This window comes from Trypanosoma brucei, chromosome 7, assembly GCF_000210295.1.
Source record: "Trypanosoma brucei gambiense DAL972 chromosome 7, complete sequence".
Taxonomy (NCBI): domain Eukaryota; phylum Euglenozoa; class Kinetoplastea; order Trypanosomatida; family Trypanosomatidae; genus Trypanosoma; species Trypanosoma brucei.
This window is the reverse complement of record NC_026740.1, coordinates 1,601,414-1,618,985: the sequence shown is the minus strand read 5'-3', so window position 1 is coordinate 1,618,985 and position 17,572 is coordinate 1,601,414. Positions and strand designations below refer to the sequence as shown.

The following is a 17,572-nucleotide window of genomic DNA, read 5'->3' as shown; positions in this document are numbered from 1 at the left end:
CCACACCATGCCTGTCCCTTCCTTTTCCTGAAGGAAATAATAGCACCAACTGAAGAAAACAAACAAACAAACAAACATCTTTTTCCCCCACACACACTCATTTATCTACAAACCCCCAATCGTACAATTTCTCTCCCCTCCAACTACTTCCTTCAATATTTCTGACGTCACGACAAGCAGAAATACATCCTATTTACCACTATTGGTCCCCTTTGTAAAAGATTCGTCCGTCTTATCATATTATATATATATATATATACTCCCCTCCCTCACTCTTTTCTTTAACTTCCTCCTCGTCATTTTTTTTTGCATCATTCTTTAGTATTTTTGTATCCCACTTGTCAAAAAATGGGGCGTAACAAAAGAAAAAAAAAGAGAGCTGAGTGAAACCTCCTTTTATAATATGGACACAAAAAGTAATTGAGGAGCGAGATGGCCGCGATTTGCCACTTACACCACCAAATAAATGAACGTTGCAGTCTTTACTCCTTTTCACTTAACCAGCGATAATAATCATTCATTATGTAATACCGCTCTTCTACCTTTCTAATAACAAACCTCTGAAAGAATTCCCTCTTATGTTCATCATCATATGTGACTACGCCATGGACTGTCATGAGAAATGAGTCCGCCCGTTCATTACCCGGAAGCGGTTGCGCATCCACACAATCAACTTTGTGATTTGTACGGGGTAATCCGCCGAGATATGCAGCGATGGAAGCGGTGTCTGGGAGGGCATGTCCATTCCATTCGCAAAGGAGAGGTGTGTTTGGAGCATACAAGGCAACAATATCACCCCGCCTCTCTGGGTTATCTAACAGTTGGTAAAACTGCTGGCGAAACTCAAGCGCCTTCTTAGCCACTTCCGTGCAATCTGCGTATTCCGACATGGTAATAAGTGATGAGAGTCGTTAGAGCTGTTCCTTCACTTGATATATATATATATATATATATATTATATCTTTACTGCTACTGCTGCGGAGCTTTGGGTTGCATACATCAATGAAATAAAGAGGTGAAGGGGAAAGAGAAGGGGGGGGGGCGGTGTAGGGACACATCAAAAAAACATAGAAACAGGAAGCGTTAAAGACGAATTTTATTGTATCCGGTGCATGATACACCATTTGGAAAGACAACAATACAGTTCTCCATATGGAAGCGAGCGTGAAGAAAGCGATGGTTAAATGAGTGAGCCAAGTTCCGTACACAGGGAAAAGGGGAATGTAGTTTGCGTTTGTTTGTGTGCGTGTAAACGTCCAATGGTATTTTTGTTGCAGCTGTTCGAGTTGCTAACAGCAAATTTCCATGAAACTATCGCTTCCCTCTCCCTCTATCATCATATGCCACAATAGGAATTTACTGTTCTTCCCCGAATACCAAAACTATTGGGTAATCGTTATTAAAAAAAAAAAAAAAGAACGTCCACTCCCTCAAAAAATATACCAATTATTGCTCTCACCGAGTTTCCGCAATCCACACCTCTTTTACAGTACCCTGCACGCTGCATTTTAGGATGTTTTCAGCACCCTCTTAAGTAATGCATTCGAAAGCACCTCATTGCAGACATTCCGCATGGGCATGTTCCACAGCACTTGCCACTTCCCCTCTTGCAACTGACGTTGCTGCAGTTCCCGTGCCAGTACATTTAAACATTCATCCCAAGATTGCCGCCCCCGCTCGGGGAGTGCCGCAGAGTGTCGATCGATGCAAGCATAAAGGCACATTTTATCGAGCAATGTAATACCTACAGAATCTTCTTTTCCCGTTACGTCCACAAAAGATCCACACATCTCCATCTCTTGTATATGCCGGTCCACAACAGTTGCAAGATCTCCCTCCGTTGCGTCGGGACACGCCATCAACACTTCACTTTGTGCGTGCAAGTGAGTGAGGAGGTACCAATGCTCCAGCAGGGAAGGAATGGGTTGCATGACACGAAGCGTATCGAGTGCTTCCTGCCAACGGCTACAGGCAAGAAGAATGGAAACCCGTCGCACTCGAGCGTGGGTTTGCACGAGCGTCAGTCCGATACTCTCGGCGTTGCTTTCTATCTTTTCTAGCGCCTGGAGAGCACCAAAGTAATTCTTCCGCTGCGTCCATGTCATTGCGGCAATTAAGTCGGCATACAATACACCCATAACGAAGTGACTCGCCGCACTAACACGCCGTAGCGTTTCACTTATTTCAAGAATCACACAAGAGTACCCAAGATAGTGAGCCAGTTGCGCTCGTTCAAACTGCACATGTTGCCAAAGGAGGAGATGATCTGGCGGCCAAAACTGCAGCGTTTCCTCCTCCTTGACGGTGGAACCAGCCATTTTCACTGGACTTTCGCCCAACAAATGCTCGTCAACTCCAAGCAGGTCTGCGTTTGTATGCAAGTTTGGCTGCGTGGACGCCTTCCTGGTAGTTGGTGCCGGTGTTGACACATTTTCGTTGTGAGAATCGGATCCACAGCGACTGTAGAAGAGCATGCTTTCTACCAGCCGAGTGAGCTCTTGATAAGCCGACTTCAAGTAACCACACGTGCGTAACCACATGGCACATAAGAAACGGTAAGTAGAGACAAAAAAGAAGTTCTGCTCCACTGCGGCCAGCCCGCTCGCGCCGTAGTGTTTCTCCACGGCTGTTAAATACGTGTGCAGGATCCTAAAGGGACCGGCGCCGGATGGCGCCTCTGCTGTGCCAACTTGAACGGCTAGAGCGTGGTGCGCCGTCAGTCGCATGGTCTCACGGAGGAGGAGCTCTGAGGGCTCGGGTACATTGTTAGTAGAGTCAAGTGTGGATTCCTCGATTAGACTCAACTGCTGGGCGAGAGAGTCGCTGTCTATTGGTTTCGTGCACGTGCAAACGCCGTAGTGACCGGCAATCAGCATCAATGTCGCCCTTGCAACAGATGTAATAACCTCTGTCGAAACGGTCGACGAAGGATCAAGGAAGGCCTCCATTTCGGATAGCCATAAGGCGTGGCGTACTGTCTGTGCTGTTGTCTGAACCACAACAGAACCACCACCTGTCGCAGCCTCCGCGGCTGTGCAAAGCAAGGCGTTTGCATTACTACTAACGCTACCACTGCCTCCACAACGCATGCTTCCAGCACCACCTGCAGTTTCTGACGTTGGGCGAACCCCTGCCACAATGCCAGTGATTATAATGGACCGAAGTGATGTGTCTACAGTTCCAGGGGATATCAGAAGTAACAGAGCCGCACCCATGTAACCTAAGCACCCAGCGCGGAATCGCGGAGCATTGACGTCTGTTTCCGCATTCCCGTCTCTCCGCGTGGCTGCATCAGCAAGTTGGAGCATAATAGCGATGTCACCAGCAGCGGCCGGAGTGTCTTGGCATGCAACATGCACAAGAAAACTGTTGTAATGCGCTATGGTGAGAAGCTCGCTGGAACGCCACTGATGACCCACTAGAACTCCCATCTGTGCGCAACGTAGTGAGGCCTCGAGCGACCTCACAGAGAGGTAAAACTGTGAGTATAGAAGCACACCATTCATTATATTAGAAAGAATCGAGTGGTGCCACTGCTGTTGTTGCGATTCCTGAGTGCCCACGGCTCCACCATGAGCCTGTTCACTAAAAATATATTCTAAAACATTGTTGTAGTCACGCAAAGGTAGTGCAGCGCCAGATCCGCTCTCCACAAGTGCCTCGAGCAAACCCTTTGAATCTAGAGTACGCCCCTCACAGATGCGACGCATTGCCTTGTGCATGCTGACGATATTTAACTGTCGATTGCTTCCAGATACTCCAAAAGCCTTCTGCGATGGCTTCGCCCTCGGGCCTCTACGTGCATGCGGTGTGGAGTCGTCACGCAAACCAGCCGTTAGCGCAGCAGGATCTTTTCTCACAAGTATTAATTTCTTTTCCAGCTCTGCGAGTAGACAGCCAGTCACCCGGGAAACATGGGTCTGCCAACTAAATGATGCACAGTTCCAACTCACGCCTAACCACACAATAAAGGAATGTGTGATACTTCCTGCAGCATGCTGAGAACCTAATTCGTCACACACACTAAAAAGTCTTGACAGCACAGGGAGTATAACGGCAGCGCGATCATCAATGCCCATTTCGTTCCAAAGCATTTGGGTGGTGTGGCTAGACAGCGCCGTGTTATCGATGTTGAAACAGATGATATGGTATATAAAATTGTTGCAATGGGTCGTTTCTCCAAAGTGGAGGCAAATGTCAAGTAACTCTTCAAAGCACCTGAAGCTCCTTTTCATTTCATCATCAATGGCCATGATATCTTTCTCAGTTAATAAGAGACCCGATGTCTTTGCAAAACCATCTAAAAGATTCTTTGAAAGACCCCACCCGCGTTGATGATCTTCCCTGTCTAGTTTTTGTGTTACGAGTGCGTCGATCTCACCAGCAGGGCGTGACAGAGCTTCGAACGCATCGGAAAAATTCGCTTCGTTAGTTTCGCAGTATTCCGCCTCCCTTACGGGTGACCGTTCTTCCATGCCGAGGTTCGATGCCCCTTTGGTGTCTGTGGTTGGGCGCTCATGCATCTGCGCCACCTTCGTGAGGTACCATGCAGCCAGTGCCTCCGCTGCCGATGCATTTGCAGCAGATACTTTGGGCCACTCCGCCGCAATCGCGCGGCCACATAAAAACAGGGCGATATCGTCAACCTGCGGAACTCCTACTGCGTTAGGCACGCTGAAAGACGGTGCACGTGAAACCATCCTTTAAAAGGTTAAACTTTATTGAGATGCGTGTGCGTATCGCGTGTGCGCTGGTGTATTTCCCACCTTTGAATTATACACTACTATTACTTCTCGTGCCCAGAGGCGAAGGCTCCCGCTGTCTGGTGAACCCCTGCTATTGCCTTTGCTGTCGGATGAGGTCTGTCGACCCTTTTTCCCCTTTGATGATATTATCAAATACCTTTCCTCAAGCACGTCCGCTGCTTTGAGAGTAGAGGCTGCGGGACCGAAGGGTAGAGGTAAAGGTAAAGGTCGAGGTCAAGAGAAACGCGAACCATTTGCAGTTGGAGCAAGGCAATCACAGATTACGAACATTCTTTAGGTAGAAAGCCCTATCCCACACCTAAAACAGCGAAACAGTCAAGGGGGACATTACGCTGAGTTATCCCTAGCTTCGAAAATACACAAAACAAACACTGATACAGATACAGATACAGATACAAAAAGGTACTGACTGCACACAACACCACCAACACAGAGTGTCATAGACGTACATAACTTTTCCTTCACAGCCGTGTATGCCCCCTTCCCAACGTTTATTGAGCAAATAATGTCAATTCATGAGATCAGTATCGCGTAAGTGCAACTCATTATCCACTACGGCATACGAATCCCTCCCCCTTTTCTTCTTTGGTGGTGAACGGAAGGGAGCACCCTTTTGTCCTTTACCAACGGAAACGACCTCTCTTGTAAACTTTGATCGACTCCACATACACTTTGAACAAGCTGTTGTCCCTTCAGGCAGTAGGCAGCGGAGGCGAATGGGCATGCGGTAGATGGACAAACAGCTGCGACAAACGAATGGGACGACTGTGTCATCGTGGACGGTCATCTTCAACAGTTTTCCTCTGACCACTGTTCGTGCAATCTCACGAAGGACATCGGGACGCTGGATGGAAAGAAGGTTAAGTGGTGTGCGTTTTTCCCCGGTGCACTGCGGACACCGTTTGTAACGAAGGAAGCGGTCGGCAACTGAGGCAACAAATTCGTAGGTGCACCTGCGGCACTTCCAGCAAACCAACTTGTTGCTACGCAATGCAATGGTTCCAGGATCTTCATGTGGTTGCAACTGGGCCTCGGCGAGAAGCAGGGGACTGTCCTTCAAGAAGCGTTTCAATTCACTATTCTGGTTACCTTTCTTTTTGCTTCGCCGCTCACTAGATGATTTCTCCTTTGACCCCTCGTTACCATCTTTGGGAACTGTTAGTGACAAACCACGGTCTTCGCATGAGGGGCACAGCGGGATACATGTGTTATTGCTTCTCACATTCCCGTTCGACGAGTGTTTCTGCTGTTGTTGCACTAACCGCTGAACGCGCGAGTTTACTGACTCCCTCCACGGCTCCCCGCAATGGGGACACGACCACCACGCGATGGTGGCGCAAGGCAGTGGCACATCGGCGACGGACTCAAAAAGTACCTTGTTGTGAATTACACTGTTACGACATGCATCCCACTGTGCTGCAAGCAGGGGAAATGCCTCCGCAAACCGTCTCCCCGGAGGGAACGAAGGAGTACTGGGCGAGACCGCCAGCGGGGTGTCTGAACAGTATTTTTTCGCCGTGCGGGCCGCGCATCTCGGACAACTGTAAAACGCAGCCACCTGTGGATCTGTACGGTCCACTGGACGAGCCGACCACTGGCATCCACAAGTGGCACAACACCATGTTACAATGTGGGCCCACGTGGGAAGCACCTTAATAACCGGGCTCTTGGTATCACTCTTAGTAGTGCCGTCACTACTGTCCTCATGAGACGATGCTATTTTGGAGGAAGGGAGGTCGACTAGATATGTCAAGTTCACTGCATTTTCATCCTTGTGAAATTCCCGCTGCAAGTTTGGTGGCAGCGCATCAAGTTGGAAGAGGACGTTGGTGGGTCCATGCTGCCTCCGCCAGAGTAAATGTGTGGCTGAAAACAAAGCCCGTGCGGAGGTTAAACGAGTAAAACCTACAGTGACCTCCAACGAAGAGACAGGCAAATGCCGACCACGAATGGTACAAGCTCCGGGTATTAATAGGCCAAAAGCATTACTTCTAAAGGACCGTAGCATGATCCTTGAGCACGAAGATCGATTACCTCGTCTCGAGTTAGTCACTACGCTATATTGTTGAAGTACACAGACAACCAAAATATGCGCGTCGGTGTCTTTTTTACCTTGTGCCTGTTCTCCTTCGCCTCCGCACACGACGCAATCAAAATTAATATGACAGGGAAGAAAGAGAGAAGGAATGGAACGAGTCTGCAGCTTCACATACATATACACATACTTGTGTTTATTTACTTATGAATGGGACCAAATATCTGGGCCACCCCCTAACCAGCAATAGCCCGGGGACGCTAACGTGTCAACGCTTGAAAAGCAGCAGCTACAGATACAAGTAAGGTTCACGTGCGCACAAACGTCGAAACATACACGCATACGTGAATGCTAAATGCATTTAAAGTTGAAAACAGCGACGCATCATCATGCTTCTCCGCAACCAACGTACAAAAACATAAATGTGGACACAGAAAAGGAATCGGTCAAATAGAGTTAAAAAAGAGAAAATATTTTTAAAAACGAGGAGTACGCACAAGAATGGGATGGGGGTACGGGCAAAATACGACGGTATATAAAGGAATGCGTCTATAAATAAGATGTTGGTAGATGCATATATATATTATTATATTTGCATTTATGTATATAAATGTAGGTATATATTTCTTTACTTTAGCCTCCAGACGCACAGGTCGACATATACGTTGCATTCATATAGTAATGACAATAAAGATAATAATTGCATATATATGTATAATCGTACACCGGCTTAAGCAAACATATAAAGTCCTTCATGTGTTCTAGTGTGTGTGTGTGTGGCATAAGCGCAAAACAGCCGGAACAACACAGAAACAAAATAAAATAAAACTGAAAAATAAAAAAAGAAAACATTCAACTCCTTTTCCGTTTTTGTCTAGATTGCGGGGAAGGTGGTAATGCCGTGCAACCCGGTGGACGTTGCACTGTCGTTGCAGTCAACCGCCGCTGCTGAAGCACGCTTCGAAATAAATCTTCAGTTGTAACAAAAATGCACAGGGGCTCCTTTCGGCACTTCGCCACCCCTTCCCAGGCCACCCCGGTGCCGCACATGTTAGCTTCCGGTAGGATTGCAACAGATGCCAACGCGGCTCTTCGCGTGACGGTGCCACCAGAAGCAACAATGACACGGCGAAGATTATTATCAGCGTCACTCTGCGGCTTCGCAGCGGGATGGAGATAAAAGACAAGCCCCTCGAAGAGCGCCTGACGCTTCTCTGGCGGTGTGTCCATCAGCGCTTTCATGGAAAAATCGTTAAGAACCTCAATACTGTCAGCGCTGGGCTCTTCACTGTAAGTGAAATCACTGGGATTAAACTTTTCGAGCACTGCCGCTAGGTTTGGTGGCCGCTTCATGGGGTCTTTTGGGATGCACGAGAGGATACCCTCAAACCATTCACCGTTCACAAGGTGATGCACGTATGGCAACACTGTTAAAAGCTTGATGCTGCGCACGAGTGGGCCTTTAATAACAAGATGCGTTACCTTCTTATAGTTCGAAATGTCAGGATTCATGTAAATATTCATGTGCAACAAGCTTTGCATAACACCCTGTTTGCAGTGGATGCCAGTGGTGACAACAGTTAATGAACACTTGGGTTCCTTCACCTTACTTGACAGCACCTCGACGGAGGGTGTCACTGTCCCGCGCCAACTGTCAGTTTGGTTAGTACTTGTTCTGTGTGCATTTCCGCTCGTCCCCTCCGCTTCCACAGTTGTTTGCTTCGGAAGAGTCGACGGCGCAGTATTACTGACCTCTTCACAGCTTTGTCCGACTGGACGAGGCATCGGGGACTCCTCAACTGTTGCACAACCCAACTTCTCCTTCGGCTCCTGCTGGGTGTAACCAGGTTTAGTGGCCAGAGAAGAGGAAACACCATCAATATTATTATTATTATTGTTGTTGTTGTCATTGTCATATTCATCTTCTTCCACGTAAAAGGGTGAACATCCGTTGTAAATCCTAGGCACCTTCTTAGGTGGTGGAAAATTGGTCAGCACAACTTCAGGCGAAGGGGAGAACTGCACGGAAGCATCGACTGCCGCCACTGCTGTGGACGATGCATCCGATGAGCTGACCGGGCGACTACAATTAGCAATAGAATTGCCACCCAATACACGTATGGTGCATTGATAGTGGGTCCCAAGCTGCAACTCCACGCACTGAGCAGCGTTTGTCCTCGTTAAAGGGAAACTGTAGCGGTGCGAAGGAAACAATCTTACTGTACGGCAGTATGTACCGTTGCTGGATGACAAATCCGTGACGTCAAAGGATGTCCACTTGTAGAACGGTTTCTGTCCCGAAGGAGCCGCCGCAGCAGATCCTTGAGGGGCACATTGCAATTTGAAATGAAACCGCACGACACAGTGCTCGCGAGAAATTGTGTGCTTGTATAGTAAGGTCTGTTGATTTCTTCCATTTGTCCGCAGGGCCTTCATCGGCTGAGGAATGTCGTCCCGACCCATTCTGCACGCACAGGTAAGTCTCTCCGGTAGCGCCGATTCGTTGATATCCGTAGGTCGTAGGGGTTCACCATATTTTGATGCCAAACAATAACGCACACAAAATTTTCCACCCGACTGTTGCTTCCCAACTTCCCCTTCTCTCTCCACCCCTTCCTCAGCGGCTACTGGTGCGAGCAGTTCCCATGTCATTTGCATAACCGGTAAGATAACCGGAAAAGCTTGCGAAGAAAAGGAGACGGGTAGCTGAGGTTCGGGAACAATTGAAGTAACGAGGGACGAAGCTGAGACCGGGGCCATAGCCGGAGCGGGAGTGGGGGGAATATTATTTGTGCGCTGTACTGTATGATCCGAGTAATCCCCTAACGTGTGTTGCGAGTGTAAGCGGTTGGCTGCACCGCCGTTAGTTGCCCCCCGAAGGTGCTGCCCCGCGTCTCCATCTGAATCCGTTTCTGTCACTACTGTACAAGTTTCAAGATTGTCCTCCCCATCACTAAAGATCACAGTTTCTAAATCATCATCTACGCTGTCCATGTTACCGCTCAACAGAACCCTGTCATGAACGGGTATTTGGCTCAGTGAGGACTGCGTTGCTCCCTCCATCATCCGTTTGCTTCTCCGAATTATTGATTCCCTTGGCTTCTATTTCACACTATCTATAGCTATTGCTATCGCTGCTTTATTTATTTGAGTAATGCCGCAGATCAGCGCAGAAACAAAATACAGTGGTAACAGAAAGAGGAATCTGCACGCACAACATAGAAAAAGAAGACATTGCAAACAACCAAGATCTTTTGCAATGAGAGCTACCATTAAATGTTGGGAACCAGAGTAACATTCAATTAAAGTAAGCCAGACGGAGAGATTGCTACACCAGGGGGAAATACTCCAGCCCCTCCCCGCGCTCAGGATGCAAAGAGAGCAGAAAAGGTGCACCTCACCGCAAACGGTTCATTCAGTTCATTGCACGCCTGTATCGCCGCCTATTCACATGTGTTCTATCATTTTGTTGCTTTTGTACCGCAGCACGAAAGTCATATCATCAATTCCGTTAAATTTCTGCTTGTCCCCTCTTGTCACTCTCTGTCCGCAGTAACCGTGTACTGATTCACACCATCCACATCATAAATAGTTACGAAAACCGTTGACCCATCGGCAGATATTGCTGCACCGGTAGGCAATGAATGCGGAGTGTGATGCATGACAGCAGGTCTAAAGTCCACAATGCTTTGTTTCTTATCGCTGGGAAGTGCCCACACCGTCACATAGCCATCTTCCGCTGCAGACAAAATCATGTTACATGCTGCGTTGAAGGACAAATTGTGTATCCACCTTGAATGAGCACATACGTCAATGCATGTGCTGCCAGTATGGGAGTCTAATACCAGCAAACGACCGGCGCCACTCGCTGCAACTACGAAGTCACCGCCACTAACAATTTGGACCGCCGTCACACACTCCAAAGTGGAGATGGAAACGAGCGGCTGCTGGTCTCGACTCCAGAGGAGCAGCTGACCGGCTGCGTCACCACTTACCGCAAGGAGTTCGGAGTCCGGAAACCTACTTATTTGCGCTGCCGTGACCGCCCGCTCCTTGTGCCCCTTCACTGCGGAAGCTACACGAAAGATTGAAGACGATGTTGCCGCATCTTGATCTGCCTCGTCCTTCATTGGTGCAGCCCCCCCACAATATTCGGCAAACATCACCACACCTTTACTTGTGCCCATGATGACGTGTGCCCCTCCCCCAGCGGAAGCGGCAAGACCACCGCACGAACCTTCGCCATGCACACCACCATGTGATACAAGACTAATGGGTTTATTGGCCGTCCACAATTGTGTTGTTTTGTGCATGGTGATGAGGATAAGTACTTGCGGTTCCATACCGTCCTCGGCACCAGGTGCATGAATGGCACTACATTGGAGAATCATTTCATTTTCCATTGATCCAATGGGGAGCAGATGTGCCTGATTTGTTTCGGTGTTCACAATGACACAGTCCCTGCGAGATGTGTAAACCAGCAAGGAGTGCTCCTCAACAAACGAAAGATTGTTATAAAGCAGTGAGGCCGGTGCACGAACGGTGGGATGCCGGTGTGTTGTGACAGAGCGTAGGGTGCGGACCATGATTGGTCTACTTGCTTCGATGTTGTTATCGCTTCTACTGTTCACAGTTTGGATAACACACGTCAAACTATATCCCCACCCCCACTCTCTCCGCTCTCCTGCGAGCTTTGACGATAAAGAAGGAAATTTAATGCCACGGTGCAGCTGCCGCATCGAGACGTCATGATGCAAAAGGCAATAAACACAGTAAGAAGAAAATAATAATAATAATAAGGGAGTTATTAAGGGAAACACAACAACCGAGGCGGTCCTTCAGCTGAAAAAAAAAAAGAAGCACCTCCACAGCGCGTATACAGAAGAAAACGCAGTAGATACTACACCGACAAATTGTGAAGCACACTCGTCGAGGATACGTGCGTACACCATTAAACAGTCGAAAAGAGTAATTGTGGATGTCTCACCTCCCCCCCCTACACACTCGACCAAAGAAAAGTAAATTCCCGCCACAACAAAAAAACCCGCTGCGTCCTGAGGCCACTTCCAGCGAGAGGACAACAACAATTAATTGTACACACATCCGACCAGCTTGCGGATTCCCACGAATTGTACACTAATTCCTCTCCCTTACAACGCATATATATATATATATATGCACAAATGTAAACCAACCAACAGCCCGTATTCAATTATCTGTTTGCATCCCCTAGTCCTCTCTGCTTACAACAATAACAGCGACAAAATAACAATAGCGGCTCCGATGCACTGCAGCGCCACCACGGTTGTGTACACAACTCTCAGCGATGACAAAAGGCCAACGGGTACATTTCTGCACCCCGGCGATGGCTCCGGGATGTTGCCATCCAAAACCGATACGGGAGGAGATGTTAATGATGAGGTTAATGCGTCATCATATCGCTTCATTAAAGCCGAGACGAACTTTACGCAGCGCCCGCCTCGGTCCACAACAACACCGCGAACAGTAATCGAAGGAATGCACCGCCGCACAGAAGTATTGCGGCTAAAGAATGCCTGAAGAGAGAAGGGTGTGGTTGAGTCCACCTCCTCGTATCGCGCATGTATTGGTACCAACAGCCTTCCCCTTGCATCATCAGCCGATGCAAAAATATCAATAGCTGCAGCGCTTCCGTTGGAATATCTTCGAGAAGCGGACGGCAGGCGCTCAAACGTGATGTTCACTCGATTCACTTCATACCCCACATGAAACACTGGCGCCTCGATGTCAAAGAAGTAATCAGAGGAAATCCTGAGTGGTTGGTAAGCCCAGGTGATGTCTTCTTTACTACCCTGCAGTTTGATGCTGTACAACTGCTCAAGCTCTGCCGCATCAAAAAAGAAGGTCCGCGGGAGGTCAAGCGAAATGTCTACGGAATTGAAAATAAGCGGGAACTCGACCTCCAACTGCATGTGATACCCGCCGCCCAGAAATCCCCAGTGATGTGTGTCATGAAGAGAGGGATTTTCACATGATGAATTCACTGTTTCTCTTTCATCTGCTACAGTTGTACCGGTGACAACACAAAATGCGAGCAACAGCGCCACAACAAATAACCGGGACCCTGCAGAACCGCAGTACGCAGCAGTTGAGGTAAACATAAGTGCTTGGAACAATGCGGCACAAAAAAGGAGCTAAAACTGCGTGGTCCCAATTCTTTACTTCATATCTTAAAACAGAATGAGAGAAACAATATGTGAGCGAATCATTGAGACCACGTGTGAAAAAGAAACACAGCAACACAAGATTACCGGATCACGAGGGGAAACTACAACAGCAAATTCATCATTTCTATCGCTTGCTGCTTTCATATGGAGGCAGATGTAGTCAACAGCAGCAAAAAAAAGGGGGGGAATCATTAAGGATAGGCAGTGGGTAAACACACGAATTGCACCAATTCGACGCAGTCTATGTACTGCCAGCGGCGGAGGAACATCAGTACTGAAAAATATTACCAAACCCATACACAACACAACAACAAAAGTGTGTGGCACCACCGCCGCCATTATAAAAAGAAATGCTGTAACCCCCCTTTCAAGGGAAAATCCGAAGAGAAAGACACACAAATGGAAAACGAATAATCACAATAACAGAAATAATAGTAATTTAAAACAGAAAAGATTTGTGGACCCTCAGAGTCAACAACACGTTGGTGCAAAACACTACGGGGGAATTCAAGAGTGACTTATGACAACGGGAAGGAGACATACCATCTTTTGTACGCACCTAGTCACCATTCCATTTCCCTCAGTACCACTATCTTATTCCCCATTTTTCATTTCATTTCATTTTCTTTTGCATCGTTTCTTTAGTTTTCCCTCTGTGATGGTGAAATCATCGACGCCCTTCCCTGCGCCCCCTTTCTCCCGTCTTCTGCGGCTTGGAGGTGAGCCCCTTCACATCGTCTTTACCATGACTGTGGCTTCGGCTGCGCCCCCGCTCAACCTCCGACTTGCTGCCTATTCTCCCCGCCCGCTTGTAATCCAGAAACATGGCAGAAATTCGCTCGAACAAAAATGAAGCGGTTGCTACGCCTATAATTTCACCCCAGTACTCTCCACGATGGCCGGCAATGGCCCGACCCACTCCCGCACCCGTAACTTTCGTTACAGCAACTGTGAAACGCATGAGAATATCATGTCCAAACAGCTTCAGCCGCCGCTTAAACGACAGCGCGGGACCCCTTAGTAACCACGGTGGTAGCAGTACGCGTACCATGTCAACAACACTATCAGCTACCATGTCCAAAACCGCACGTTTCATTGAGTCTTCCGCTGCCGCGACAGCGGAAATATCTTGCATGAAAACATCAACATCACTCTTCAAAGCGTGTGGGCCAAAGAGAGAGGAAAGGAATCGTGGAAGCCTCAAGTATCTGAGCGTCTCCCCCACGTAGTGATCGTGGAGACCTGGATATACGTTCCATAGGTACACCACACTATTCATGTAGGGTTTATTCTTCTTAGCCAGTCCACAAGCAATTGCTGTTTGCACCGCCAGTCGTGCTAGTTTGTCACCAAATAAAACCAAATTATCTTTGATAGCTTCCACTACTGTAGTTACCACCTTTTCCATTGGTATATCATCTCTCTCAACCGTCAATTGCTCGAGCTGCTGGTGCACTTGAGTCATTGTGGGAAGGAAAAACCCAACGGAAAGCGATAGCGTTGTGGTGTTCTCTGCAAATCGCTTGGTAGCGATGGCTCGTGGTGTGAATCCATGGTGCGGGAAAGAACGGCCTTTTTTTTGTTGCAGTAAATAGAACTGGTTAGCTGTTGCAAGGAGTGTTGATGACATTTTCCCCTCTTTTTTCTTTTCCCTTTCTGTCACCGTGTAAGTAAAGCAGTAGTTCCGAATGCAACAACGAGCCACAGTGAGGTGAACTGAGAATAGTATACGTGCCAAGGTAGTTTTCGTGAGAAGATGGAGGACCCCAAAAAGAAAAATAGAAGGGAAAAGAGAGTTTAAAGAAACAACCAATGGGATGAGGTTACATAAAGGTTCGAAACACAAACAAACAAACAAACAAACAAAAAGGAAACTAACGAAATGCACATTAGTGCTGTGCAATATTTATGAGTGTGTGTGTGTGCGCATGTGTGTACAGACACAAAGCACAGGACTGCAAATTTGCAATACGAGCAGCAGGGAAGTAAACCTTAAATTTTGATTCCCAAATTTCCCCTTCCCTCATAAAGTTGCATCAGCCTGCGAAACACGCCTATTGTCACACATATGGCAGGACAGGAACTCATCTCAAGTATACCGACGCAACAAAAATGTGTGACGCCTTGCTGGTAAAATGTGTTTCCCATCCTGAAATACCCGCTGTTCCTATAACCGCCTGCATTCCTTGCAGCACTACCGACGCTTGTTGTTGTTGTTGTTGCCATTGGGAGTTTTGTAAACAATAAAAAAAAAACGCTCCACAATGTTAACTTTCCCGCCTGCTTCCACGGAAGAATCTCGTCGCTAAGATCGGTAGACACAAACCAGCGGTTTTAATGTCACCATTTTGACACCCATAACCTGTTGACTGCCACTTCAATTAACTATCACTGGGATTCCCCCCCCCTTCCTCCTCTCACAACACCGGTCAGCCACATTGAACCAATTCACTGCCCAAAGGCAAAAGACAAAAATCTACGAGGGTGAACCAGTAAGCAAACCATTAAAATTTCTTCACCCTTTGTGGAAATAGTGAAGGAGGTTCTCATCCAACTGGTGTGCTCCAAACGAAGAGGAGGAGTTACACACGTAGCGAAAGAGCCGCCAGAAGAGGCAGTCGGACGCGCAGAAACACTTTTCGTTCAACTCATTTGCTTGCAAGAAGGAAAAAGAAAAAATAATATCACCTCAGGAGGAAAACTGTATAACGCCTGGGGTTACTACTGCATTGAAGCTGTTCCCCTCCGTACCAATTGTCTGCTGCATATTGCACTCCGTTGCGGACATCTTTGTTTCAGCAGTGGTTCGCAGAGAATCATCAGTTGGGTACCGAGAGTATTGTTTTGAGGGATCAGTTGGTGATTCGAAATGTGCTGTCGTTAGCCGGTATCCGCTCCCTCCAAGTTCCCCAGTGGCGTCGACTTCACTTGGTCATGAGGTCGTTGCACTTTTCTATTTGTCCCACACGTCAGCGAGGCCGAATCAGCTACTTGGTTTTCAAGACCGAGGCGTCGAAGAATGCGCTGAATGCGAAGGAGTTCCTTACGGTGATTGCACAATACTTGAACATCGGTTGTTCTCTGCTCCAGTCGCTGGCGAAGCAGTGCGTTTTCTTCCGAAAGATTCATCACTTTGTTATGCAGCTCTTCATTATCAGCGGTTAGCTTCTCGACGGTGCGTTCCACCATAGCAAAGGGGCTATTTGTGTTGTTAAGAGCCTCCCGGGCCATTTCTAACGACGTCTGGAGTCGCGCGAGTTGTTTGTCTTTAAACTCAATGTCATGTTGTAGCGCAGTAAGGCGGTTTTCCAAATTCAAGCAACGCTTCGTCACAGTTAATGTGTGAGCCAGCTTACGCGAGCGTGGAAGTGCCAACCAACTTTCATAGCTACTCAATGCGTTTGTTGATGTAGGCGCAGCCTTGTCTCCTACAACGCCCCCACCAGCGGATGCTGCAGACATACTGGAGAAGGTTAGTTGACCGTCCGCTTGTTGAGCGAGATTCGATATGAACAGCTCAGATTCAAGTTCCAAGTCTGACAGGGTTTTCAGTTTTTCTTCCGCTGCTCTCAGGCATGCCTCCAGTTCCATGATACGTTGGGTGTTCTTCAGCTTCAGTTCATAGTACTCTCCCTTCAGTATATCAAGTTTCTGCTCAGAACACTCTGCCGCGGTTTTGTAGCGTTCAACATCCATCTCTGCCTCACGTACCCGCAGTGTAAGTCTAGTCGCATCCTCCGTCTTCACAGATGCATTCAGTTTCGCTGTGAGAAACTGCTCTTGATCAATATAAGCATTTTTAAGTCGAGTTTCCACATCCCGTAGTTTCCCCTCTAATTCAGTTACTAAGCTACCTCTTTGCTCTGCTTCCTGCAGTTGTCTTCGGAATGATTGCCTCTCCACATCCAATACTGTTTCAGTTTCTTTAATCCGCTGCTGAAGCTCTTTGTTCTCATCAGTGAGCCGTGCGACTTCAGTTGCCAACTCGCTTGCCCGTCTGGCCGCAGTATCCCTAGAAGCCCTCATGGAACCAAGTTGTTGAAAAATACCACATTTCACCGTATCCAGTAAATCCCTCTTGCTTTCTTCAAGTGCCTCAATTGCCCTATACTCATCTTCCGTCACGGGGTTGATAAGTTCCATACGTATTTGTGATTTCAAGCGATCCACTTGAAGTTGCGTTGCTGAGAACTGCTGCTGCAGCCGAAGTGTTAAAGCCGATACCTCAACCTCCCGGGCCCGTAGCCGTGTGTTTTCCTCCTTTAAGACGGTAATTTCATCCTTCTGTTGCTCAATGCGCCTCAGAAGCTCGCGCGATGAACTTGGCAGCGTACCGAGCACCGCAGCGAGTTGCGGATCCCCTCGCAGGAGTGTAGTGCAGCTTTCTTCTGTACCACTTCCCGTGTCCTCCGCAGTTGACGAAGTTGTTGTAACGGAAGAAGGTACAGTTGTACGGCGTAGTCGTTCTCTCAGTGGCTCGGTTGTGCTTTGCGCAATATCCGCCGTTGTCGGCATCACGCCAACCTCGCCTACTTTGCTATTATTTATTTATTTATTTACTTTTG

General features: G+C 47.8%; 9 protein-coding genes across 9 annotated transcripts; all 9 read right to left on the bottom strand.

Annotated features, from left to right (window-relative positions):
- Nucleotides 1-482: 482 nt before the first annotated feature.
- On the bottom strand, nucleotides 483-890 carry TbgDal_VII6690 (nuclear transport factor 2 protein, putative; the record flags this gene model as incomplete). The annotated part of the gene is made up of 1 exon (XM_011776754.1): nucleotides 483-890. One exon carries the CDS (start codon nucleotides 888-890, stop codon nucleotides 483-485), a length of 408 nt encoding a protein of 135 aa, XP_011775056.1.
- Nucleotides 891-1,508: 618 nt separating this feature from the next.
- Nucleotides 1,509-4,700, bottom strand: TbgDal_VII6680 (hypothetical protein, conserved; the record flags this gene model as incomplete). Its single annotated transcript, XM_011776753.1, has 1 exon — nucleotides 1,509-4,700. The coding sequence occupies one exon, from the start codon at nucleotides 4,698-4,700 to the stop codon at nucleotides 1,509-1,511; it is 3,192 nt and encodes a 1,063-aa protein (XP_011775055.1).
- A 574-nt stretch (nucleotides 4,701-5,274) lies between these two features.
- TbgDal_VII6670 (hypothetical protein, conserved) lies at nucleotides 5,275-6,981 on the bottom strand (the record flags this gene model as incomplete). Its single annotated transcript, XM_011776752.1, has 1 exon — nucleotides 5,275-6,981. One exon carries the CDS (start codon nucleotides 6,979-6,981, stop codon nucleotides 5,275-5,277), a length of 1,707 nt encoding a protein of 568 aa, XP_011775054.1.
- Nucleotides 6,982-7,653: 672 nt separating this feature from the next.
- On the bottom strand, nucleotides 7,654-9,867 carry TbgDal_VII6660 (hypothetical protein, conserved; the record flags this gene model as incomplete). The annotated part of the gene is made up of 1 exon (XM_011776751.1): nucleotides 7,654-9,867. The coding sequence occupies one exon, from the start codon at nucleotides 9,865-9,867 to the stop codon at nucleotides 7,654-7,656; it is 2,214 nt and encodes a 737-aa protein (XP_011775053.1).
- Nucleotides 9,868-10,337: 470 nt separating this feature from the next.
- On the bottom strand, nucleotides 10,338-11,540 carry TbgDal_VII6650 (hypothetical protein, conserved; the record flags this gene model as incomplete). Its single annotated transcript, XM_011776750.1, has 1 exon — nucleotides 10,338-11,540. The coding sequence occupies one exon, from the start codon at nucleotides 11,538-11,540 to the stop codon at nucleotides 10,338-10,340; it is 1,203 nt and encodes a 400-aa protein (XP_011775052.1).
- Nucleotides 11,541-12,044: 504 nt separating this feature from the next.
- Nucleotides 12,045-12,941, bottom strand: TbgDal_VII6640 (hypothetical protein, conserved; the record flags this gene model as incomplete). Its single annotated transcript, XM_011776749.1, has 1 exon — nucleotides 12,045-12,941. The coding sequence occupies one exon, from the start codon at nucleotides 12,939-12,941 to the stop codon at nucleotides 12,045-12,047; it is 897 nt and encodes a 298-aa protein (XP_011775051.1).
- A 69-nt stretch (nucleotides 12,942-13,010) lies between these two features.
- TbgDal_VII6630 (hypothetical protein, unlikely) lies at nucleotides 13,011-13,346 on the bottom strand (the record flags this gene model as incomplete). The annotated part of the gene is made up of 1 exon (XM_011776748.1): nucleotides 13,011-13,346. The coding sequence occupies one exon, from the start codon at nucleotides 13,344-13,346 to the stop codon at nucleotides 13,011-13,013; it is 336 nt and encodes a 111-aa protein (XP_011775050.1).
- Nucleotides 13,347-13,674: 328 nt separating this feature from the next.
- Nucleotides 13,675-14,637, bottom strand: TbgDal_VII6620 (hypothetical protein, conserved; the record flags this gene model as incomplete). Its single annotated transcript, XM_011776747.1, has 1 exon — nucleotides 13,675-14,637. One exon carries the CDS (start codon nucleotides 14,635-14,637, stop codon nucleotides 13,675-13,677), a length of 963 nt encoding a protein of 320 aa, XP_011775049.1.
- Nucleotides 14,638-15,887: 1,250 nt separating this feature from the next.
- TbgDal_VII6610 (hypothetical protein, conserved) lies at nucleotides 15,888-17,522 on the bottom strand (the record flags this gene model as incomplete). The annotated part of the gene is made up of 1 exon (XM_011776746.1): nucleotides 15,888-17,522. The coding sequence occupies one exon, from the start codon at nucleotides 17,520-17,522 to the stop codon at nucleotides 15,888-15,890; it is 1,635 nt and encodes a 544-aa protein (XP_011775048.1).
- Between the last annotated feature and the right edge of the window lie 50 nt (nucleotides 17,523-17,572).